This window comes from Echinops telfairi, unplaced genomic scaffold (assembly GCF_000313985.2).
Source record: "Echinops telfairi isolate 266 unplaced genomic scaffold, ASM31398v2 ScPeMD7_9;HRSCAF=40, whole genome shotgun sequence".
Taxonomy (NCBI): domain Eukaryota; kingdom Metazoa; phylum Chordata; class Mammalia; order Afrosoricida; family Tenrecidae; genus Echinops; species Echinops telfairi.
Genome location: NW_022103906.1, coordinates 78061491 through 78087448, shown reverse-complemented (window position 1 = coordinate 78087448; position 25958 = coordinate 78061491). Strand labels below are relative to the sequence as shown.

The 25958-nt window shown below is 43.7% G+C and overlaps 1 protein-coding gene across 2 annotated transcripts in view; it reads right to left on the bottom strand.

The window, feature by feature from the left end:
* Positions 1 to 25958, bottom strand: part of HADHA (hydroxyacyl-CoA dehydrogenase trifunctional multienzyme complex subunit alpha) — a 40057-nt gene that overhangs the window by 8846 nt on the left and 5253 nt on the right. Inside the window, exons 2-12 of one of the 2 annotated variants that reach the window (XM_004696415.2) lie at positions 18833 to 18874; positions 18671 to 18741; positions 16501 to 16634; positions 13385 to 13523; positions 11431 to 11550; positions 8802 to 8904; positions 5498 to 5620; positions 4044 to 4162; positions 3471 to 3527; positions 1812 to 1921; positions 493 to 627 (exon numbers count right to left, since the gene is read on the bottom strand). In XM_004696415.2, coding sequence (XP_004696472.2) covers positions 493 to 627; positions 1812 to 1921; positions 3471 to 3527; positions 4044 to 4162; positions 5498 to 5620; positions 8802 to 8904; positions 11431 to 11550; positions 13385 to 13523; positions 16501 to 16634; positions 18671 to 18741; positions 18833 to 18874 — 1153 coding nt within the window. The remainder of the gene's footprint in view (positions 1 to 492; positions 628 to 1811; positions 1922 to 3470; positions 3528 to 4043; positions 4163 to 5497; positions 5621 to 8801; positions 8905 to 11430; positions 11551 to 13384; positions 13524 to 16500; positions 16635 to 18670; positions 18742 to 18832; positions 18875 to 25958) is intronic. The other variant, XM_045286555.1, reaches the window with a different exon arrangement.

The following is a 25958-nucleotide window of genomic DNA, read 5'->3' as shown; positions in this document are numbered from 1 at the left end:
GGGCTGGCAGACAGGGTAATACCCGATCTTTATCAATTCCAAGGTGAGGTGGAGACGCAGCCCGCTAGGTTTCAGACAGTCAGTGCGGAGCCACATCAGCTAATGCTCTTCCACAGGTGCCAGGAAGAGAAGGTGCAAGTATTCTGATTCTAGCCCCACCAAAAGCAGGCTGCTATCCAAAGCCTCACAGGTTTGAGCGGAGACAACCCGTGCTGTTCCAAGGTCCCCGGGGACTTTCCACAAGGAGACTTTCTCATCTGCTAGTAAAACATAAGGGCTCTTGAACATGGCTGACAGATCTGCACACAAAGAGGACATGTGTGTTAACAGTCTCAAAGACCTGTGAGAAATATGGAAAAGAAGGAATTCGTGTTTCTAACAACAACGGAAACAGTTTAATTATGGAGTAGCTAGTGTTCTCATGTTCAGGAAAAGAGGGGAAATACATTCTTAAGACCAACTCAGGAGAGACTCGTCAGAGAGCAGGCCTACCCTTTGAACACTTGCTGCTGTCCTCGGCCCAGCCCGGTGACCGTAGCATCTTTCAGTATCGTCTTTAGCCCCTTATCCACAGAGACTTGGGCAATGCCGGCTCCCATCAGCCCTGCACCAAGAACAGCTAGGTGCCTGAAAGGAAAGAAAAAAATGGTTTTGGTAACAACTCTCACTCAATTCAGTGTAAGTGGGAGATTGCCCAAGTTGTCATCCAAAGAGAGAGTGAGCCTCCCGTAACTCAACAAGCTGACACAGCAATACTGTGTTTGAGAACATTTTTAACTGTAAAAATGTACTTTAGTAAAGAATTGACTTCAGAGTTAAGTGCAAACATCCATTAGGTCTAAAAGAACTAGTATACCCATGGGGATAGAATTATATTGATCTTGGCTCATGTCTGGAGATGAACAAAACCAGCTTGCAGTGTTCAGCACAGACTCACCATCCCCTCCGATTGCTTGTTAGTGCTGTTACCGTCGCTAGTCATCTTTGATCTCTTCCAGTGTGCTCTTTTCTTCTCGCCGTCCTTCCAGTCACGGCCGCTCTGCGCCTTGATGGTCGCAGCTTCCAGACCTGACCCTACGCCAACGTGCCCCCACCTCCAATTCCTCCTGGGCTTCTCAGGACTATTTAGTAGTCCCCTAAATACGCATGGACAGCTTCATGTGCATTACTAAACGCATGTAGTAGGAGTATCACATTAAAAGGCTCAGAAGGCGACTAGACATGAAACAGGCAAGCCGCAGCTAACGGTTCCCTCGGGGCAGGCTCGAGACATGACTTCAACAACCACAGAAAGGTGATGAGGCCTTTCTGAGTTTGTTTTATACTGTAAGAGAGGAAGAAGCGTGTGTACCCAGAGATGCTATCTCAAGTCATAAGATTAAATAAGGTCATTCAAGTGCACGCATGTGTGTGCTTGATTTAGCAACTCCAAACTAAACCCACTGCTCTTGAGGGGCTCCGACTCAGAGCAGCCCTCTGAGACGGAGGAGAAGGGCTCCCCGCGCTTCCTTGTAAACCTTGACAGGAGCAGACACCGTGCCTGTCCCTGCTCAGAACAGCAGGTGGGTTTGAACTGCCATCCTTGCAATCAGCAGCAACTTCTCGATGATATCAACAGCGAGACAAGAAGCTCCTTCTCTCATAACCACTAGCTATTAGGGCCTTGGAGAAAACAGGATTCAGGGACCTAATGTGATCGGGATAGCAACGTGTGGGCAAGACAGACTTAAGAGGTGAATCCGGTCCTGCTGGTCTCTGAGCTGTGCCACTCGGCGAGTGCCACGGGTCTGCACAGACACAGAGGAACTTACTTCACATCCTTCTGCGGGGTCCCGAATTTATTCTTCTTGCACAGGACCTGACCGTGGTACAGTCCCATCAAGGCCTTGGATTCTTTGGTCATTGCAAGCTCTCCAAATTTCTGCCAAGAAAAGGGGAACCACAGAGGTAGGACTTGCCTGCCTGGCGGGCGTCTTCACCCCCGCCCCCCCAAGGGCTTGCCGACCCCTGTGTTGAAAAGGTCTGTGTGTGGAGAGCTGACATCTGTCTGTCTACCCCAGGAGGCTGCGGTCGCCCCTTCCTTTTTCATGCACTCGGAGTGTCAGAGTCAGAAGGGCCCTTCCCAGTCGTCTCATCATTGCTCGATGTTACAGACAGGGAGAAGGCTGCCCCGAGGGATGACGTGATTCTCCTCAGGCAGAACCCCCAGTGCCAGTGCTCGTCCCACGGATGCAGGGCCCCACAGGATGCAGGCCACTTGAATAAGCATCTTAACCCTTGCAGAGAGCATGTCTCGACTTGGGGCAGGTTTAAAATCCAGGTTTGCCAGAACTGGGTTCCAATGCCGGCCCTGCCGTGGCCCAGCTGCCCTCCTTAAAATGGGCAAAACTACAATCGGTTTCAGAAGAAGCTGCCGGGAGTAAACGAGAACGCTAGTAAGAATGCCAGGATGCTCCATCTTAGGGGTTATCCTTACACCTCTGCTACAATGTTGCAGATAGAACATCAAAGGAGGCAGCCCTTGACTAACTGTTGCTTTTCTGCCCCAGAGAGCAGCAAACAGTGTTTCACAGACTTGGTGTTTTGCTCATGTGGACACAGCATGCTCAAGGTGGTAAACCAGAGTTTTTCAAAAGGTGGGTAGAGATCCATCAGTGGCCATGCACTCTGTGGGTGGTGAGAAGCCATCTCTATCAAAAACCCAAACCCTACCCACTGCCGTGGGGTCCATCTATATAAAACACTGAATGTAAAACACACACCATAAGGCTACTTATTGACTTGTGAAACATATGCTTTATTTTTTTCTATATTATGTATATGTGTATATGTGCTGCCGAAGCAAGCACAGTCTATTATGTATATATGTCTCTGTCATGTTAAAAAAAATCAGAAATACACTTCAGTACAAGAAATATTTTCTGTAGAACGTTATCCTGATTTCTTCAGCTAACTCCTGCTCTGTTGTCAAGGGCTAATCATTTAAACATTTCCTTTACTCCTCCTCCCCTTGAAACTATCCAATCCTACAAAGTCACCTCTGTCTTCTTTTCCTGGGCATAGGACCCCACCTAGCATGTTCTCATTCCTCAAAAGTAGGCCAGGCTCTGGTTTCAACTCAAGACCCTAACATTCTATCCCTGTATTCAGATAAACAACAAACCCAGCCAAGTGGAGGCAGAAGCCCCAAGCCGGTTCATGGGGTCATGGTGCAAGGCTGATGACTGCTCCTGGAGCTGCTAGTTCCAGCCTCAAGTTCAAATGCCCGTGCCCCCCCGCCCCCCGGGAGCATCTCCTTGCTCCCTCAGACTAACCATAAATCAAGGGAAATAGAGGAAGGAAAAGAAAGATCTTATTAGGCTTTGGATACTTTTTTTCCTTTTTCCAGCTTTATACAGAGAATCGGATCTTTGGGTTTCCTATAGCTAATAATACAATTTTAAAATGGAAAGCAACAGCTTAAATTTTACCTGGGATTCACAGAGGTAGCCAGCATCACTTCCTTTCTCGATACCAGTCTTTACTACCTAAAACACACAGAAAACGCTTGTTCAGCACGGGAACAGACTGGTGGGATACACAAAACGCTGAATGCAATCGTTAAGGTGGTTAGTCTGAGAGTCTAGGATGGCGTGAGACAAAGAAGAGGACTGAGGGCCCGTTTGCTCACAATTGGGTTGAATTCTCCATGCGAGGCCACAGCTAGCGCTAGCATCCATGCGAGCAGAGGACAGACAGAACAGAGCTTCCATAGCTCAAGCTCCTCTTCCCTCCCCCTCTGAACCCTGCTGTTCTGTCAGAGCAAGAGCACCATCCCTCCCCACGCCCTTACCCCCCACCCCCAACTACTTCCCCAACTACATCCGCCTAAAGGGCTCCTCCAGCTTCCCTGTGCCCCAGTGCAAGCGCCCTCCCGCCCCGCCAGCTGGGACAGAACGAAGAGCTCAGTGCTGGGGTGCAGGGCCCAGATGGCCAACAAAGAGCTACTGCTCCGTGAAAGGGGAAGGGACATAAACACGTGGCAGTTGGGGGCACAGACTCACATCGATGATTTTCAGAGGTGCAGGATAAAGGCCTTTGGTCTGTTTTTGTACTTTTTCTTCTACCTTTTTGTAAATCTGCTGCCTGACATATGGAATAGTCATGGCGTACGACATCAATTCTGTAAGGCAAAAGGGGTCACATACTTCTTGGAAAGAGCTTTGCCTCTCTTGTTAGCTTGCTCTGTAAGCGCCTTTAAAATATAAGCAGGAATTAACTGCTCTTTATGTTGCAAGATGCCCAAAGCACCTTTTTAAACATGGGTTAGTCAGCTGATAAATGTTTAAGTTGGGTGGGCTCATGTATAAAAGTATCCAAAATAAAAAGTGTAAGGATAAAGAGAAACAAGTGGCCATCTAGCTGAGAAGCAACAATGCCCATAGGAAGAAGCCCACCAGCCCGTGTGACCATGAGGTGTCCATGGGATCAGGTATCAGGCATCAAAGACCCAGAACAAAATCATACCCAATGTGAGTGGGGGTGTGGGGAGAGGGTATGGAGTGGAGACCCAAAGCCCATCTGTAGGCAATTGGACATCCCCTCACAAAGGGTCACAGGAAGAGATGAGCCAGTCAGGGTGCAGTATAGCACCGATGAAACATACAGCTTTTCTCTAATTCAGCGGTTTTCAACCTGTGGGTCGAGACCCCTTTGGGAGTCGAACGACCCTGTCACAGCGGTCATCCAATTCATAACAGTAGCAAAATTACAGTTATGAAGTAGCAATGAAAATAATTTTATAGTTTTGGGGTCACCATAACATGAACTGTATGAAAGGGTTGCAGCATTAGAAGGATTGAGAACCACTGCTCTAGTTCTTAATGCTTCCTTTCACCCCCTATCATGACCTCAATTCTACCTTACAAATCGGATTAGACCAGAACATGCACACTGCTATAGATAAGGGCCTGCACCACAGGGAATCCAGGACAGATAAACCCCTCAGGGCCAACAATTAGAGATACCAGGAAGATAAGGGGAAGGTGGGGGGAGAGTAACAACAGAAAAGTGGGTGAAGGGCAACAGAGGACGATTTAAGATATGAAAGATTTTTTTTGAAAATAATAATCTATAACTTATCAAGGGCTCATGAGGGAGGGGGAAACGAGGAGCTGTTATCAGGGGCTCAAGTAGAAAGAAAATGCTTTGAAAATGATGATGGCAGCATATGTACAAACGTGCTTGACACAATGGATGTGTGGATTGTGATAAGAGATGTAAGAGCCCTAAGTAATATAAAAAATAGTGATCACTTATATAAATTAAAAAAAAAAGTGTAAGGAAAGGCCTCAACTGAGCAGCGTAGGTCCGGCTCAAGCCCAGGGCGGTGACACTCCTGAGGGATGGCTTTGAGGGCATCAACCACGGACTCATGGCCATCCCATTTGGGGCCACAGCAAGTAAAATGAATCCCCACAGAGACATTTTGTCTTTGCTCTTTAAAGATGACACTCACTTTCCATCAACCCCTTGTCTCTCTTTGGAGAAATCTTCTTGTCAGCTAGGCCTTTGGCAAAGTCAACGGCCACTTCCTCCAGGTACTCAACTGTCCGCTCCTCTGGCGGTTTTATTCCTGGTCCTACAGAAGTGAACACAAAAGACTACATTGCCAATCAGGCTTTGAGCAGTCCCTGGCAGGCAAAAACCCAGGGGGCACAAAGCAGGAGGCTCTAGCACACATCTGCAGCACCTTTTCCATCTTAGACCGAGACTGGCAGGTAGCAGAATCATGAACTACAGGCCATAAACCAAAAAATCAAATTCACTGCTACTGGGTCAATGCCAATTCACCGGGACTGTACAGGGCAGGTAGAACTGCATTTCAAGACTGTAACTCTTTCCCAGAGTAGAAAGCCCTGTCTTTCTCCCACGGGCCCAAAGAAGGGGATTAATACTGAACCAAGGTGCAACACCAACATGCTGCAGGCAGAAAGCAAGGTCTAAAATGATCTCAGTGAGCTTCCACTCCTGAGAAGGGGTAGTATGCTTCATGAGGCCTGCAGGCACTCTGCGGCAATGGGGCGAAAACGAGTACATCACGATTCTAAAGACACTGAAATGTGTGGAAGCAACCAAGACCACATGCACTAATGTTCCAGAGACCTGGAAGTGAACTAGTGACTGCTCCAAGTGTTACCTTGATTATGGATTTTAGCCATCTGTTTATGATGCATCATGATGCCAAAAAAAAAAAAAAGTGTTATATGTAGAATTCATTGAGTTCCTTGGATATGTGACTTTGTAGTTTCCATCAAACTTTCTGGCTATTGTTTGTTCAAATATTTCTGTTTCCTCTTTCTGTTGGTCTAATTTCATATATATACATCATTTGAAATTGTCCTCAAATAGACCCCTTTCTTTTGTTTGGAATTTCAGCTTGAATATTTTCTATTACCATGTATTCAAAGTTCACCAAGCAGTATATAATCTTCAGTGTATAATCTCTGCTACTAATCCAGTTCCGTGCATTTTTCATTTTGGGCATGGGCTTTATCTTTTAAAGTAACATTTGGTTCATATTTTATATCTTCAATTTCTCCTCTCTGTGTCCTGCTTTCCTCGCCCTTCTTGAATACATGACACATACTTACATATTTATACTAACCTTTTTAACACGAAGCTTGCAATTCTATCATTCTCTGCTGCTTCTGGCTCTGTCTCTAGCCATTGTTTTTTCTCTTGATTATGGGATATTTTTATTGCTTGGTTTTATAATTTTGTTGGACATGCCTAAGTACTAGATTTTGTTCTATCCCTGTACCGGTTTTGGACGTGGTTCTGGATGGGGTCCCTGGATTCTCACAGGCTTGGTTAGGGCCGATCCAGAGCATCCTTTATAGTCGGGAGCGAGTTCCGTCCCACTGCCCTTCACACGCACCCTGGGTCTTTCCGTGGAGTGGAAGCAGTGGCCGGCCCTGGTGTGTGTCCTGCACCAAGCTTCATGTGGCTCTTTCCCAGCCGCTGATGGATGTTTCCCATGGCACCAGGTGCGAGCCCCAAGGGGCCTATGTGGGTGTCCTGGGTCTTATATGCAGGGACTTCAAAAAAGTTTGTGGAAAAATGGAACGAAAAGATAATGAAAATTTCCCATGAGCTTTTTGAATCCCTGTTGTTATTTACTTGTAGGCCCTCTTCTTTGTAGAAGTGCATTGTGTCCTACATATTGTGGCACCCTGAGGCCTTCCTAGCCCATTATACCTGGCCTTCCACTGACTGAGAACCCCACAAACGGCCCAGGGAGGACTTCTAGCGTTTGGTCTGCTTGGAACCATGAAAAGCTCTGGTGGTTTACTCTTCCCCAGAGGTTCCCTTCTGTGTGAGCCAAGTCATCACACTCCTGGAAAGAAAAGGACCTGGGGTGGGAGGGAGAGTGGGAGTACACCACCAAAAATATAGGCCTGATAGTGGTTATTTGCTTATATGTTAGAATAATCAACCCCTGGAGATCAAAAGAGCAGCGTTTACCCAAGGACAGAGGGTCAGGAAAAGAGGACAAATGGAAACAGCAAACACCAGGAAGAAGTAGGACCCGCAATGGTACATCGAGAAGATCAGCTGGATGAGTGCAAATGAAATGTTTATAAATTGTTGAATGTAAAACTTATGATCCGCCCTGTAAACTTTCACCGAAATCATAACCAAAAGTAAAAAAAATAAAAAAATAAAAAACCCAAACCCACAAGGATATATTTTTACTATCCTATTAGAATGTCTGAAGCTAAAAAGATTGACGTGGTGGTGCTGCTCTGGGTTACGTGTTGGTCTGAAAACTGCAGGGTCGGTGTCTCAAACCCACCAGCCGCTCTGTGGGAGGAAGATGAGGTTGTTGACTCACGTACAGATTTAGAGTCTCGGCAACCCCGTATGAGTCAGAATCAACTGACTGGCAGTGGGTTTGGGTTTTAATTTTTATGGGGTTCATAGTAAGTGGCTGGTAAGTAGAACTCATCCCTTGCTGTTTGGAAGGCAGAAGGATAAAACCACTTTGGGTTAAGGGAGGCAGTTTCCTCAGAGCTAAACATATATCCAGCATATGGCCCAGCCAATCCACTCTTTACTATTTATCCATAGCAATGAAATGTGGATATATGCCAAGTCTTGGACGGGAATGTCCACAGGAGCTCTATGGAGACTGGAGACAACTCAGACGGCCTTCGTTTGGTGGACGGTGCGCTATCTGTCCGATGGAGTAAACTTAGCAACAAGAAGGGAAAAGCACCGGCACATATGACACTGTGGGGGTAAAACTCGAAGTCTGCCCAAGGAAGGAAGCCAGAAGAGGCCACACGCTCGAGATGTCCTGTGCTATGATTACAGTGGTGCTTACACAGCCAGACACACGTACAATAGGGATGAATTTACTATTATGTAATATTTCAGTAATGCTGATTTAAAAAAAAACTAGTACAGTGGCTTCCTTGCGTAAGGAAAGGCAAAAAAAAAAATCTGGAGAACAAGTTATATTCTAGTTTTTAGGTTAGTTGCTTCACGTTTATTACATTACTGACACAAAAACTGAAGGAGCGTTATGCACGACATAGGTAACTTAAACATCAACAATAAAGCCATTTCAAGAGTATGCTCTTGCTGTCCAAATTATCAGTAAAATACAAATTGAGGTGACAGGAAAAGTGATTCAATACTAGCTATTTTAGAAAACTTCACTCTTCAGAATGATTTCAATATAACAAGTGTTAAAGAGAGTACTCTTAAGAAAGTAATTAACTCTATAAACCTCCTTGAGACATGTTAGCACTTACCCAAGGGCTCCACCAATTGGTCAACTAGTCCCATTTTCTTTGCTCTGTCTGCCCGAATGTTTCTGCCAGTCAGCATCATGTCAAACGCAGCAGGCATGCCCACCTAGTAACAAACAAAGAGCAAAGGAATGGGAAAAATAAAATCTCAGTGCAAATAATTTAAATGAGAAAAAAACCAACCAGCTTTTTACATTCTTTATCAGTAAATTGGGTGTCTCAACTGCTGAGAGACTGGATGTTCAAGTTCACAAGGGCATCCTGGAAGAAAGGCCTGGTGGTCTTAAAGAAGTCAGTCACTGGAGACTCCACGGGATGCAGTTCTACTCTGACACACACGGGGCAGCCACGAGCCACACTCAGCATGGCAAGCTGTGTGCTAGTCAATACTGGCACACATTTAGATAACTTTGGAATTAAGAATCTCACAGCAATAATTTGGGGTTTGAGAGCAAAATTCTTTCACTCTTTCAATTCATTGTATAGGATTTCTATCTTAAGGGATCAATAAGGTAGGAACTAAATAGATTGTTTTACAAAATTATATATTTGTCATTCTTAGATTGCCCGCTTATCGTTTGTAGAATATTTTAAATTCCCATATTGACATCAGTAGAGACTATGAGAAACCTGATAGTTCTGAAAATGTCTATGGACAGAATTTTAGGCTGGGGTTTCTCACATAGGATACCAGAATAGCTTTAAGCAACAAATACCAATTCCAGCAAAGAACAACATAAACACCAGCAAGTGTTTTCTACACTACTACAGAGACTTACTCATTCACGCAATGAACCCTCTGGACATTTCTATGAATATCATGCCTATGCACGCACGAGTCTGAAAACTAACACCATAGCCCTCCTATTCTCCTGTACTCGGTTCATATCAACTTCCCTCCAAAGAGTATTTCTGCTGGGCCTTGAGGAATTTATATCATTCAAAGCTGTGCACTTCAGGAGGCTCTCAAATGTAATTAAGATTGCTCTACAGCTGTGATAGTCAAGGTTTGGGGTGGGCCTACATTCTTAGTGGTTTGACAATTAAGACATAACAACCCTGCATGATGTGGTCCAACACAATATAATCACCTCAATGATGGGATCTGCTATGAGCAGCCAATTAGTTGTAAGATTAGCGTAGGATGCAGCAAGCACCCTGACTCACATTATAGCCCTGACCCAATCAATTGAGAGGAAGTTTGTTTAGGGGTGTGGCCTGCTTCCAATATAAGTGGACACTCTGGAAAAGCTTGCTTGTTTTTTGGTAGCCCAGACCTCATCCTCTGACTTCTGGTTCTTTGGACTTGAGCTCTGCTGATCCTAGGAGACTGTCTACCTTGTCTTCAGTCTCTCTTCTACAGCCAGAAGCCTGCCAGTTGACCTGCTGATCTTGGCATCACCAACCCCTGCCTCTATGCAAGGTCAAGAGAAGCCTTCAATCTGACATCTGATTCATGGACTTGTCTACCTTTACAACCGTGTGAGCATTTCTTTGCTATAAACCTTTCTTTATATGTATATAAGCTTCAGCATCCAGGTCTGCTTTTTCCTTCTTTTCAGAATTCAAAAGTCTGAGAGTCCTCTTTTGGTTCTATAGGGTGGGATAGCGAAAGGTTTTTCCCCGGGTTGTCCCCCCAAAATATGCCAAACCTAAGACCACATGGCCATTGACTACACACTTGGAGACAACTGCTTAGAGGTTATCTCCCCAAGGGTTATCAGCCATCTAGAACAGTCAGGCCCTACTGTCCACCCTAACCCAAGTGGGAGTCACTCCCTGCTGAGAAGGACAAAGATTGCTTCCCTGAAGGAGAGCCCAAAGCCAAGGTCAAGCCAACTCAAAGAGGACCAAGGTTAGGCTGCCATCTTTAATCTAGAGTCCACCCATCTTGTCACATCTGTACCCCTAGTGCTTCTCCTTACTATTGCGTGTACACCCCCAGCTCGTCCCCCTTCTATTGCATGTATACCTATGGTACAACCCCTTCACATTATGATATAATCAGGGAGGCTTGCACGTCCCCGAAAATGTATATAAGCCGCAATTAGAAATATATTCACATTCTCTACGAGGACCTGTCTGATGGGATCATGGCCATCCCGGAGGTGAGCAATTGCATACTCTATCTTGTCTGATGTCTCTTTTAATTTTACCCCTCAATTACACAACCGCCCCTTGGACCCATTCAATTGTGGGGGTTGGGACCCCACACTGTGGAATACAACAATGAGATTCAAACCATGCAATGGAGGGAAAGAAAGGTCTACTATATGCTCTATATGAAATATGACCCATGAATATGAAAAAAACAAACAAACCAGTGAAGATGGTCCTGCAAAGAGAGAGACAAATTAAACTATTAGCTCTGGAAGGCCAAGACATATACTTTACTTACCTATATTTTTCTTCAGCATCTAAAAAAGGGCTTTGATCAATAATTTGTGGAAGTAAAAAACAAAACAAATAAGTACCAGGGCTAGAAGTATACCATTCATTTTCCATAGTCACATATTATTTGGCTTCCATATTTTCTACAACAAAGACCCATAGTATGTGTTTTTGCATAACAGACCTAAAGAAACACAGAGGTACAGAAGTTTCAACGTTCACAGAGGGGCCTTAAGCTTACCATTTTGGGGAGCCTTTGTGTGCCTCCTGCTCCCGGTAATATCCCCAGCAGGACTTCAGGGGCGCCTAATACTGTTTTTCTGTCTTTTGTTGCTATTCGGTATTGGCATGAAATGGCAAGCTTCAAACAAATGAGAGAAAATTAGAATGCTAGAAAATGTAGCTTTCTTCCCTTTAAATTTCATTTATTGTGTCATTATTGATAATATACACAGCAAACATACACCAATCCAACAGTTTCTGCATGTACAATCCAGGGACACTGATGACAGTTTTGAAGTTGTTCAGCCATTGTCAGCCTCCTTTTCTGAGTTGTTCCTCCCTTAGTAACTTTTTAACACAGTTCTAATGACTTATAACCCATGTACGTTACAATTCAGTGGTTTAAACATATTAAAGAGTTGTGCAACATCCCTTATTCATTTAAACTATTTGCCCATTAAGGTTTCTGTCTAATCTTTCGACTTGCTGTTGTCAATCTGATCCCATATAAATAGTTCTTCAAAGAGCATAATGCTTAAGACAGATCATTTCTTAACTGGTGAACTTGAACTATTAACTTAAAGATGAAAGATGTCTGGCTTAAGGTTTAAAGGGTGACAGTTTCAGGGATTCGTCTACCCTCCACGGCCACGAGGGTTTGGAATCCGTGAGAATTTGAAATTCTGTTCTGTACTTTCCCCCTTTGATTAAGATTCGGCTGTGGAATCTTTGATCACAACATTCAGTGATGGTAGCTGTGTACCACCCAGTGCCTCTGGTCTCTGGGCACAGGAGGCCGTTGTTCATGGGGGCACTTAGTCACACGTCCCAAATCCCTTTCCTGTTCCTGACTCTCCTTCTTCATCTGCTGTTTCAGGCTAGTAGAGACCAATTTTTGAGCCTTTGATGGCAGCTTGCAAACTTTTAAGACCCCAAGCAACAAACTAGGAGTTGGAACAGAAGCACTAAACTTTTTAGGAGGCCAAACATCCAGAATGTCTTGTGAAACCAAGTCCAAGTGGTATTTGATTGCCCATAAGTGGTCCCAGCTCTTGTTATCCTTGTAGTAAATATGGCACATAACTTGCCCGTTCAGTCTTTTAGAGATGTACAACTTACTGACAGCAATTACAGCAATCAGTGATACAGCCCTCTTGTGAATCACTGCAATTTTAGAAAATGCAGCTGTATAATAATACAGTAGTGTCTATGACGGTGTAAAGATTACTTACAAAGCAGGAAAATGCCCACAGTCAATGGGAATTCTTGAGGCTGGCACTTAATGCCTTCTATAATTTGTCTTATCAGACTTAGTTCATACTTTCTCCCTAATATATTAATCTCTGTTTCGGCTGCACCTCTCCTTAGAAATCTGTTGAAAGCTCTTGAGAGAAACACACACAATTTTATCTGGACCTCATGTTAAGCAGTCTTGTTTGTAGGCTCCTTTCCAACCAGGTGGTAGACTCATAGGCTCTGTTTATCCCAGCCTTTGCTTACATCATGTCAAATGTGAAAGGCTTTCTCCATTACTCTCTAATTAATCAACTCTGCTCATCTTTTAAGGCTAGGCTCAGATTTCCTTAAATAATATATGTGGCCCTGTCAAGCACAGAGCCCAGCACATGACAGATGAATGCTCAGTAAACATCATTTTCCCTTTTCCTCTCTCATCCTCAATGCGCACAGAGCGCCTCACCAATATGGTCCCTCCCGGGTGTCTCAATTACCCAAAACAGCTCCCGACCACGGCAGGCACTTCTGAATCTGTGCCTTCCAAAACCGAACCAGGTTTTCAGAACTGAAAGGAACCTTCAAGATCTAGCTCAAGCCTTGGTTACATAGTTAGTTATTGATAGAATAAGGGTTAAAACATATCCGGAAGTGTGATAACCAGAGGGAAAGTTGATTCTCTTCCTCAAAGAGCAGTCCAAGGCTTACTGCTGGTGACGCAGTGACGAGTGAAGCCATACCTCAAGTCCTCCTCCCAAGCAGGATCCACTGATGGCAGCTACAATCGGCTTTGAGGACTTCTCAAGCTTCTCAAACATTCTCTGTCCTTCCTGTGATAACTGCGATACTTCCTGAGCGGTCTTACAAGCGGCTAACATGCTGCGATGTCCATGGGAAAAAACGGGGGGAAACAGACACACACACACACACACACACACACAAAACAGAAGATGAAACTAGATTGTCTACTTTGCTCGCGATCCTACATCCACTGCATGTAGCAAACCCTGTGAGAAGCAGAAGTTCTGTCAGTACAAACCTGTCAGGGACGGAACTTCCAGTGGCGTCTACTCTAACGCGTGAGAGGAGTGTTAAGGCTGTACTGTCAATGGCAGAACCCTTGTGGGCCTGGGGGACCCCAGCAGGCCTAGTGCGTTCAGCCTTCACAGGTTTCACTGCACTTCTCTGTCAAATACCAATTTTTCAGATGCACTAAGAGTGATATTTGGCTTAAGATGAATAAGCACTAGGATCAGCAGCATCACCCTTTTTGAAGCAGTTCAATTCCTGGGTCCATAGGGCATGAAACTGTGTGTTCAATCATTTATTTTTGCTTCTATAATAAAGCTCTGTAGAGGAGACGACCATGTTTCCACTACCGGAGAACGGTCAGATTAAGCAGCAAGCAAAACAATAGGGAAAAATCATGGCTTCCAAGTTGTTTGGAGGATCCAGACCCTTTAAATAAATCCCTAGTAATGAAAAAGGTTGTATGCAGTTCAGAAAGTCTCAAAATGCAATCAAAACTCACTGGCATAAATCAATTCCGATTCACAGTGTCCCCAGAGGACAAGAAGAACTGCCCTGTGGGTTTCCGAGACGGTGTGGACATAGAAAGCCTCACCTTCCCCCTTTCGGTGCCTTATAGTTGTACACAATGTCCTTTCCTACCAGTCTCTTCATCTGCTGTCGACTTGGAGTCTAAATATTCTAAGCTTTGGGGTTGTGTCTTTGTACTTTATGTGCTGGCGGTTTGCTCAGTGAGCATGCATTTTCCTGCGGATAAAAGGTAGCTACTGCTACCTTTAGTGTCCAGCTAGGCTCAGGTACCGTATATCCTCAAGTATAAGCTGACCCGAATATCAACCAAGGCACCTAATTTAACACAAAAACTGCACTAAAAATGTGCTGAAAAACTCGGCTTATACTTGAGTATATGGTAAATGAGTTAGGAGAAAGAACACATATGTTTTTCCTGCTGCTAAAAACAACAACAACAACAAAACCCATCAAACAAGCAATATTCATTCATTTCAAATGATTATAGGCACACAAGAAAGGGTACACAATGTGGAGCAAAGTTAACAAAAATACAAACACCTTACATACAAATTCCTAAGCTTATAAAGGCCTTAAAAAATTCACGGAAAAGTAAAATGAAAATCCTCCATGAGCGCGAAGAAAATCCTCATATTACAAATACCCATATTTGACAGAACTAACCTATGAAACTAATCATGGTATATTTCCCCCTCTACACTCTTAACATATATAAATGAACCCCGAAAGCAATCGACCATTTGAAAGTAAGAAAGCACGCGCTGCCTTGTAAGGTTCCCGGACCATCCTCTCAGCCCGACCACCCACTGACATGTCCTGTGAAGTCTTTCATGCTTCACAGAGGTACATCCTTCTAAACCAACTCTATGTATTTATACCCATAAACAAAGAGACAAACAATCTCACATAGGGTTTAAAAACACGTATACAATGCAACCACGAGGTGTCGAAGGGATCAGGTGTAAGGCATCATCAGAACAAAAAATCTTACCATAGTGAATGATGGGGGGAGTGTGGAGTGGAGATCCAAAGCCCATTAGTAGGCCACTGGAGATCCCCTTGCAGAGGGCTCTCGGGGAGGAGATGAGCCAATCAGGGTGCGATGTAACAATGATGAGAAATACAACTTTCCTCTAGTTCCTAAATGTTTCCTCCCCGCTCCCACTACCATGACTCGAATTCTATCTCGCAGGACTGGCTAGACCAGAGGAGGTACACTGGTACAGATAGGAACTGAAAATACAGGGAATCCAGGACGGATGAGCCCTATAGGACCAGTGGTGTGAGTGGCGAAACAGGGAGGGTAAAGGGCAAATGGGTAGGAAGGAGGGAACCGATTACATGGAACTGTGTGTGACCTCCTCCCTGGGGGACAGACAACCGAAAAGTGGATGAAGGGAGACGTCGGACAGGGCAAGATATGACAAAATACCCATTTATAAACTATCAAGGGCTCATGCGGGAGGGGGGAGCAGGGAGGGAGGGGAAAAATGAAGACCTAACGTCGGGGGTTTCAATGGAGAGAAAATGTTTTGAGAAACGATGTACAAATGTGCTTTACACAATTGATGTGTGTATGGATTGGGATAACAGTTGTATGAGCCCCTAATAAAATGTTAAAAAAAAACCAACACGTACACAAACGATAGACTGTATGAAATATTCTGCAACTTACTTAAAAAACAAACAAAAAACCTTAACAATGTTTTGAGATCGAACATTGTGGATCTAGTTAATTAAACTGTTTTGAAACATTTTACCATGTGACTATTTCACATGTTACTTATCCATTTCCTTACTGGTTTTAAGCTAGTTTCAAATGTCATTCTTTTAAACAACACTGGATGAAGAGCCTCCCGCAGCATAATGAACAAAAGCTGTGATTTCTCTCGTGTACGAAGCTAAGAAAAGTACTGCTGGGTCACACCACACATGCATTGAAAAATTTTAATAAACACTGCCAAACTGCTGCGAACACATGACATTTTCAGATTTTTAAATCCTTGCTGTTCTGATAAGTTAAAAAGGACTCATGTCAGTTTTAATCATAAGGCATTTAAAATTTTTTTTCAATTATTCTAATCAAACTCTTTTTTGAGCTTCTTTCATATTCTTTCAGGAGGGGATAATTGTTGCAATAAACTTCTCTATCAATCTTACTGTATTCAAAAGGATAATTTAAGGGAAAATCATTCAGGAGATTTATTTCTATCTTCTTTTGAAAGGCGGCATTATTAACCTCAAGAAACATACAATTAATGAAGACAAAAGGTGAGTTTAAACTTCTAACACTTACTTGACATCAGCACCCGCAATGAAGCAGCCAGGCTTGGATGAAATAAGGACGGCACTTCTGATTTGGTCGCTAGCCCAGATTTCATTCATCACTTCATTAAACTCTGTCTGTAGTTCCCTATTCAGTGTATTTACCTGCCAAAGGAAGTGCATAAAACCTGAGAACTGAAACTCCAAGTGCCAGATGTGCATATCACCATGGAAAGTCATTTTGATAGGAGGAAATATGTTTATCCAGCAGAAATACATTATTCAAAGCAAAGAACTCTAAAACCCAAACTCATTGCCATCCAGTCGATCTGACTCATAGTGACCCTATAGGACAGGGTAGAACTGCTCCAGGGCGTTTTCAAGACTGTAAATCTTTACAGGAGCACAAAGCCTCATCTGTCTCCCACTGAGCTGGCTCATGGTTTCGAACAGTCCAGCTTGCTGGTAACAGCCCACTTGTAACCCACTCTACAAGGGTTCCATTAAAAAGAAAGAGGTGGAAATTGCCCTCTAGCCCTCGACCCCCTTGTGGCAGTTACATAATCTGGTGTCAACTGGAGACTATTAAGAGTGAAGGGGTGGAGTCTAGTCTGTCAATCAGGTTGCAGCTTGATAACCTCATTTAGAGGCAAATAGCTCACTGGAGGCCAGGCACACATTCTCCGCTACACATTCCTGTTGACAAGCCAAATGGAGCTAAGCTGATGAAGCCAGAGCCCTGGAGCTGGAAGAGCCATGCAGAGACCCCTGCCAGCACTGAGATGCTTCTACCGCTACTGGATCTACAAGACTTTTCACCCACTGTCCTGTGATCTTCCTGCATTCGGCATCATTGCATGTGTTGCTTGAGTCTGCAAGAATTTAGCGACTGGTATTGGACATATGGGCTAATATCAGATTTATGGACTTTATCTGGACTGGGTGGGATGTTTTCTTAATATACAATTACTCTTTGATATAAAGTTCTCTATTACACACATATGAGTGTCTCTAGTCCACCTGGACTAACACACCCCTAACACAAACAAACAAAGAACCAAACCAACACAACCGATAGCTTTGGTTAATGATAAGCACAACTCCCTGAGGAATTCAGGCTCACATTCATAGAAGTTTAATTACATATCATTGTAAACAAGTCTACAAATACTAATTCCCATGAAAACATTGTCTAACATTAGGGGGAAAATGAATCAAAATAAGAAGACAAGCAATTTACTGAAACGGCATTAAATGCTAAAAGTGATTGTCCTTAAATTTGGATTATGAATGTTTGTTATCGTCCTTTAAAATATATCCCCGGTTTTAAAATCTCAATAGGCAAGTGTTATACTTGTGTTCAGAGAAAAGGCTCCTGACAAAGTACCTTAAATGTGACTTGCTGGTAAGTGGGTGCTAAGAGTCACTCTAGTGACAAGAAACAGTCTAATGTTTACCATTTCTGACCGCTGTCAATGGCTTCCATCTAGGACTTCTAATTCACCCAGGCTGCTGGCTACAAGACTTCTGAAGTATCACATCTGTACTAATTTTAGATGGGGGAAAAGCATGAGTCTCTGCAATGAAGCTCTTGGCAAAAGACTGGATGCATGCTGCATACTTTGTTCAAGTGCCAAGAACAACTCAAGTTCCACTCTGAACAGATCCCCACTTCCAGTATGTGAATGGCACAGAGTCTTTCCAACCTGTTGGCAAGCTTAAGTACCACTGTCCACATTTAAGACAGCCAACTTTCCCACCATGAATACCAACTCATGTCAGCGGCAAGGAGGGAAGAAAGCAAAATTTATAATTTGGAATTTAAGATTGATAAATGAAGCCTGTACATCAGTTCTTAGTGAATACGTCACTTCCCCATTCTACACAGTAACACAAGGCCATCTCCCTAATCCTCCCGTTAACCTGACACCTAAGGTCAACATAAGGGACTTTTTTTCTTTTTTAAAATGTAACTTAAGTAGGGGTTTTCATTCCAGGTCTTTACATTTGTATTTAGAAGGCCTTTTTACCCAAGGACCCTTGCTTCAGAAATCTGCCTTCCTTGTCAAACCCCAACTAATTCAAAGATCAAAAATTTAAGCCCGTATATTATTGTCAAATAGGTGAATTAATTTTGTTCTCATTCAGAATTGAATCCACTCATGGTATTTAGTAAAAATAAACTGGAGCAAGTTAAGTACCTTTGAATTGGGTGAGTTAATTCGAACAACTGCCACATCCCCTTTGACTCCATAGTTAATGTGGGTTCTGGCTAGAAAGAGAAGGAAAGCATATTCATACATAGTTATTACTAAATAAGTCTGAAAATCAACATTAGCATATCTGCAGGAAATTAAACTCACCCAGCAAAGCAGATGACCTAGTAAAGCTGCGGCAAATATAACCTGTAAGAAAAAAGGCATTTCAAAATTATTTGCAAAGCAGAATTTCTGTAGTACCTGTTACCCATAACAAAGCTGGAATTTACCACGGAAAATAGGTCAGAAGAATAAATTCAAAGTCATTATTAAAACTAGTATTACAATCACTGTTAGTGCGTCAATCTAGACTCCTCACGGCTCTTTGGAGAGAGAACTACCCTATGGAGTTTCAGGGCTGTGAATGTATCTTTAAATGTATGTTTTTGTTATTTTTTTTTTTAATTGCAATTTGGGTGAAAGTTTACAAAGAAAATGGGTTTTCAAGGGTTCAAGTAGAAAGAAAATGTTTGGAAAATGATGGCGACATATGCACAAGTGTGTTTGACACAATGTATGTATGTATGGATTGTGATAAGAGCTGTATGAGTCCCCAATAAAATGATTAAAAAGCACAATGAGTTTTCTACTTAATTCATGCACATCTTGCTTTCTGACACTGACTGCAATCCCCAGGATGTAACAGCACTCTTCCCACTTCCTTCTTGTGTTTAATTTCCATTCTTGCTTCTTCCAATTCCTCCCAAGAACCCCAGCTCCAGAAAACCTAAACTCACTGCCATCGAGTCATTCATAATGACTACATTATCAGGGTACAACTGCCCCTACGGCATTCTCCAAGACTGTAACTCTTCATGGGAGTAGAAAACCTCGTTTTTTCTCTTGTAGTAGCTGGTAGCTTTGAACTGTTGACCTTGTGGTTAGCATGGTTAGTTGTGTGATTCTCTCCTAGACTCCTATTAGAGTAAACCAGCCCCTAACAATGTGTAACAGTGGTAGTTGGACACCATCTAGTTCTTCTGATCTCAGGAGTGTAGACACTAATTTTTGTGTGGTCCACTAGTCTACAGGATTAATTGCCTTCTGGCAATTAAAATCTTTTGCATTAGAGCCCATCACCCAGGATAAAGTGTGGGCATCTGCTTTTGCAGCCCCCACAGGTTATTGCAGCACCCCCCTGGGGGGCAGTACTACCCCTTTTAGGAAATACTGCTCTAGATGTTGGAAAAGGAAAGAAAAGATTCTCCCCTAGACTCCTGTTAGAGCAAACCAGCCCCTAACAAAATCACGGGGTCCATAGGTGCAATTGTATGGCAATAAAATATAGTAAAGTCATAGAAAATAGGAGATAAGAGAGAGTGAAACGAAGGAGTCAAACACATCATGGTAGCATGCTCACCTGAGCCCCTCTTGGTGGTGCACGTGGAGGTGGGAGATGAGGAGGAGAAAGAGAGATGTATATTTCTAACCAAGGCTTATATATCTTTAGGGGGTGTGCAAGCCCCAAGTTAGGGAATATAGTCCTAGGCATATTTCCCTCAGTGTTATTTTCCCACAGATTCCATAGGCATGCAACCAACACTTTAGGTCAGTGAGACGCACTTCTTCAGAATTATAAGACAATAAAAGTTATATTGTTTGACACTGAATTTGTGGTAACCTGTGACATCAGCAATATGAAACTAATATGCTAAGCAGTAAGTAACCTACAAAGCAATGCATAATTTCCGTTCCGAATATATTCTAACCATATACCAACTACGTATGTTCTCAAGCCACATGCTTGTGGCATTTTTCCAAAAAGATGGACGTTCCAGTGTTATAAAAAATAAAATCAAGGAACAACATGAGTGATAAATGAACCCTTCTACTCCACACTTTAAAATGAGGAATGTGCACAATCATCCATCAACTATCAGGCTGGCCACGTTCATTTCTGTCAGTAACTCCCCTATAAACTTAACTCCTCTCTATTTCTAGTAAAAAGCAAGGCCAAGCAAATTAAAACGATGTTCAGAGAATCTAAAGTAATTGCAAGTTTACCGATCTGATAATTAAAGCCCATAATATCCCTGAAACTGAAGGGTGATCCCTGACCAGATCACACTGTTGTACCCAAACTCACTGCCAGTCAATGCCAACTCACAGCGACCCTGTGGGACACAACAGAATGGGCTCCTTAAGATTTCCAAGATGATGAAAGTTCATGAGAGCAGAGAGCCTCATCTCTCCAGATAGGTTGGAGGGTTTGAACTGTCGACCTGTGGTTAGCAGCTCAATGATTAACCCACTGTGCCACCAGGGCTCCTAACCCATTGTACATCATGCTCATATCCTTCCTGACCCCACCTCTCTATTAATTACGATTGTGGGTCCAATCCTTAGAGGCACTGGGCTATTACAAGGGCCAGGAAGAAAAGGCCTAAAGTAGGTTATGCACAAGCATTTGTAACTGAACAAGTCTATGCTGCACTCATTCGGGAACATTCCACCCACCTCCTTACATAGCAGAGACCAACTACCACCTTCCCTCTTCGCAAGTCAATTCATTACCGTAATTTAAGCTCATTAGTTGTAGAGGAAAGGCAGCACAAGTTATAACTATCAAAACGGTAGGCCCATATGATCTTTCGGAAACCCATAGGGACAGTTCAACCCTGTCTTACAGGGTCGCTATGAGTCAGTGAGGGACATTACTGCCAGATCGATGAACTTGTTTTTGCAAGAGAGCAGAATCAACTCAATGGCGACAGGTTTATCCCATGAGCAGCTCCAGAGGCAGGCCCTTCAATCTGGACTCGGAAGAGAAGGTACGTGGTACTGGGGAATTTCAGGGACAACTTCCAAGTTTATTCCGGGCATGAACCCCATCCACTGTTGTTGAGCTGGTTCTGACTCTTCTGTAGGGGTTTCACGGTGGCCAAGCTTGAGACCCACAGACGGACTCACGGCTCTCCCAGAGAGCAGCTGGTGGGTTCCCAGCCTTGTGCTTCACTCGCTGCACCACCAGGGCTCCTTGGGCTTTTTTTTTTTTTGGCTGGGGGGTGGGGGTGGGGTGGCTACTATGCTGCCTCTTTTCTGCCATTAAAGGGGCATCTGCTAGGCTCTCATCCAAACACCTTACTCCAGGTGGCAACCAGGCTGTTTTGGAGCCAGTAAAGGCTCAACAGCCTTAATATCAACCTTCAATCTTCAAGAAGGCTTGCTTTGTCTTTTGCATTCCCGGTTTACCTCAAACCCTTTCTTCTTTTGATGCCTCATTAGCTGCCACTATGCCCCTGCCACCCATACCCTGCAGGGGGAAAGCCTAGTCAGTGAAAGGGTAATCATCTCAGGATTGGCAGGGGTCTCCACACGACTGCTCCGGCACTCAGGGCTGCAGCACGGTAGGTCCCTGTGGCTTCAGCTCAGAGATGTCTTGCAGGAAGTGAGCCTTGGAAGCAAAAGCAGTTAACTTGCTAAGGCAACTTCACCCTGGACTGACCTTCACAAAGCAAGAGACCCGAGAACTCGAAGTGCGAGGCTGACCAAACCATGTATCTCTCTACCCTTCAAATAACCCCACCTGTGTTTATCAGCTTGCTTGGGATGATAAATTAACAACCTCAGTGACCAACCTTGTTATGTTTGGCCCAATCATGTAACAATTTTCTCTTTTTGTGGTTCTAAAAATAAAAACAAATCACGCCTCAACAAGCCATCATTGTAATTGGCATACACATGAAATATTCACACATCCAGGAAAAGGCCCCGTTTTAAAGCAATCTCCAGCACAATAGAAGCTAATGCTTTAATCCTTTCCCTGGGTCCTTCATGCAAGTCATCTCATCATCCTAGTGCCTCCCCTCGGAGCACCAGTTATCCCTTTCTAATCACCAGAAGTCCTGGCGTGCAGCGGTTCCGTGGTGGGCTGCTACCCACAGCTTTAAAAGACTGGCCACACTACTGAGAAAGGGGAGGCACTTTCTACTCCCACAGGGGCAGTCCTACCCTGTCCTATGAGTTCTACCCGGTCCGCTTCGAGTCAGACTGGACTCGATGGCAGTGAGTGTTAATACTTTATTTCTAATTTACATTTAAATGTATAGCATTGGTTTGCCTTTGGGGCTAAATGGTCTTGTAATCCATAGGCATCATTTAGGGAAGTAGAAAGTGCCTGCATAATTTAGCACAACTGTTTCTTGTTATTATTTAGTAAAGAGAGGAATATAAAGTTAACCCTCTAGTAACCTTTCAGCGGCTATCCCTCTCCACCTGCCTGTAACCAGCCGTCTCTGTGCTACCTGTCCCATTCTGCACACTGCCTTCCTTCATAAGGGTCTAAGACTTGGAGGTAGCTTTCAAAATTCAGGGTATCATGGGGGATATTCTAAATGCTATTTGAATCAATAACTCTGCTAGAAACACTTCCCACATGCTTTAGAAACAAACCGCAGAACTCTGCTCAGCTCAAGTTAAAATGACCTATTTGGCCAGAAGGGAACTTCCAGAGCTGGGAACTATTACAAGGGGCCCAAACAGAATCCAAGAGACTGCCCAATATATCCATCCAGCTGGACCAGGACTCCCACCACAGTACTGAGAAGAGATTACAGAACCCAGCTGAGCACTACGTCTAGTGCTCACTAGACGATCCACTGCCAGTCACAGAACAGAACGACTTACTCTACAGGGTTTCTAATACTATACATCTTTCCAGGAGCAGACAGCCTCCTCCTTCTCCAAAAGAGTGGCTGGGGGTTTTGAACTGCCAAACCTGCGGTTGGCAGCCCATTTCACCCACTGCACCACCAGGGCTTTTAGACCAGCATGTTGTTGTTAGGTCTTTGCTGGAGTCAGCTCCACAGGAGAGTAGCTGGATTCACAACAAAATGAAACACTGCCTGGTCCTGAATCATCATCACAATCGTTAAGTTTGAAGCCCATCATGACAGCCATCATGTTAATCTATCTCCCCAACATGACAGCTATCATGTTAATCTATCTCCCATCATTACAGCCATCATGCTGATCTATCTCCCCAACATTACAGTCATCATGTTAATCTATCTCCCCATCATGTTAATCTATCTCCTTAAGGGTCTGTCTTCCTCTCTTTTACTTATCTACTTTTTACCAAGTGTGATAGTTAGGTTTTGTGTAAACTAGGCTGAGCCAGGATGCCTAATGATTTTGCAATGAACATCTAGTATCCCCGGACACAATGTAATTACAATCAGTTGTAAAAGTATTAGCGTTGGATACAACCTTAATACAACCTGTACTCAAGGCCAGCGTCCTGAATCAGACAATTGACATTTCCTTGGGATGTGGCTTGATTCCTATCTATACAGGGTAAGTGGATGCTGCAGAAAATCTTGTTTGCCTTTGGCTGGATCTGGGTCCTCTATCAGGCTCTTCAACCCTTGGTTCTTTGGACTTGAGCCATTGGCCTGCCATCTTGGATTCCTCTGCTTCTTCAGCCACCAGCCTGACCTGCGGACCCTGGATCTGGTCACCTCCATAGTCTGCTACCTTTCCGTCAATCTTGGGTTCCTCAGCCCCCCCACTCCAGGAGTCAGGAGAAGCCTCTAGCCTACCATTCGACCCATGGACTCAGAACCTGCCTGGACTTGACTACTTATACAACCAAGTGGGTTACTTTCTTGAAATAAATATATAAACAAGCAAACATCACTAGTTTTGTTTCTTCAGAGAACCCAGCTTAAAAGAAACAAGATGTCATTTTCTAGGAACCAGTGTCTCCTCACCATCCCTGCTTTCAAGGAGGACTCGGACTGCACTTCTTTTAAGACTAATTTGCTTGCTCCTCTGAGAGCTCACAGTGCTTTCAATGTTCTTTGCCAACATCATAATTCCTCTGTATCAATTATTCCTTACCGCCTAGCTTTCACATGCATGCTATGTGACTGAAAACACCATGGCTTGGGACAGGTACATCGAATTCCTCAAAGCGACATCTTGGCTCTTTCAATAGGTCTTGTGCAGCAGATTTGCCCAATGCAATACATCGTTTGAGTTCTTGACTGCTGCGTCCATGAGTGTTGACTGTGTATCCAGAGAAAACAGAACCTTTGGCAAACTTTTCTCCAAGTATCATGATGGTGTCTTCTGGTTTGGTTGTGAGATTGTTGTCTTTTTTTGTAATTTAAAAAAATGTTTTGTTTCTTTAGTTGAAGAAATATATTCACAAATTCCTAGACCCTGAGCACCACAGAATCAGAATTTAGTGGAGCTGGAACTCAGAATCTGTATTTTTTTAAAAAGTGACCTCACAGTAGACAGTTAACAAACAATACATTTGGAAACCAACGATTTAGAGAACCCATTGCTAGTGGGGTGAGAAAGGAGAGGGCCATCAATAAAAGCCAAGGTTTTGCTTCCTACACCTTTCAACCCACATGGTTCTTTAAGGGAAGGGAGAGGAAGAGAACACGCAGAAAATAGCAGCAGCTGTATGCTGGTCTGAAAGGCAAGGCAACACATTATTTTATTTTATTTATTTATTTTTTTGGGCAACACATTATTTTAAAGAGACCTGTGTGAATAGCACCAGAACCACACTAGGATGACCTCAAGTTATGTCAGTATTTCGTCTGAAAGGAATCCAAGTCAGCCCTCTCAGTGCAAAGACAAAGGACTTTGATTGAGAGTCAAGAGACCTGGGTCCAGATACCAGGTTTATCATTTACTAGCTGTGGGGCCATAAACAAATGAACTCCCTCTTAGTGAAGCTCGGTGTTTCTATAAAGACAGACAGAAAGGCGATGCAATGAGTGTAAAAAATACCTGTAAATCAAAGTGCGACACCAAAGGAAGACTGAAGGAGGCAGCGGGCCACCTCCTCGATCTTCAGGGCTTCTCGTTCACTGCGGTACACCCACCCTCTTCTTCGGTTTCCATCATTTGAAATGTGTTGTCAGCTGCACTTAGTACTCTGCCTTCTTTTTATCTGTATCATAGCTCCAACCTTGTCCAATTCTTCAGATCCAAACTACAGCCATCTTTCCTTTCCCTCTCTGCATTTTGATCTTTATTACTTAGGGTTTTGTTCTCTAATTGCATCTGTATCAGGTGTTTCCCCCATTAAACGGCACCCTCTTCCAACATTGAGGATCCTTAGTGGTGCAGTGGTTAAAGTACTGGGCTGCCAACCAAAAAGTCAGGGGTTCAAATTTACCAGCTGTCCCCAGGGACAAAGACATGGCTGTCTGCTTCCGTAAAGATTGACAGCCTTGGTAACTCGAGGGAGGCAGTTCTATTATGTCGA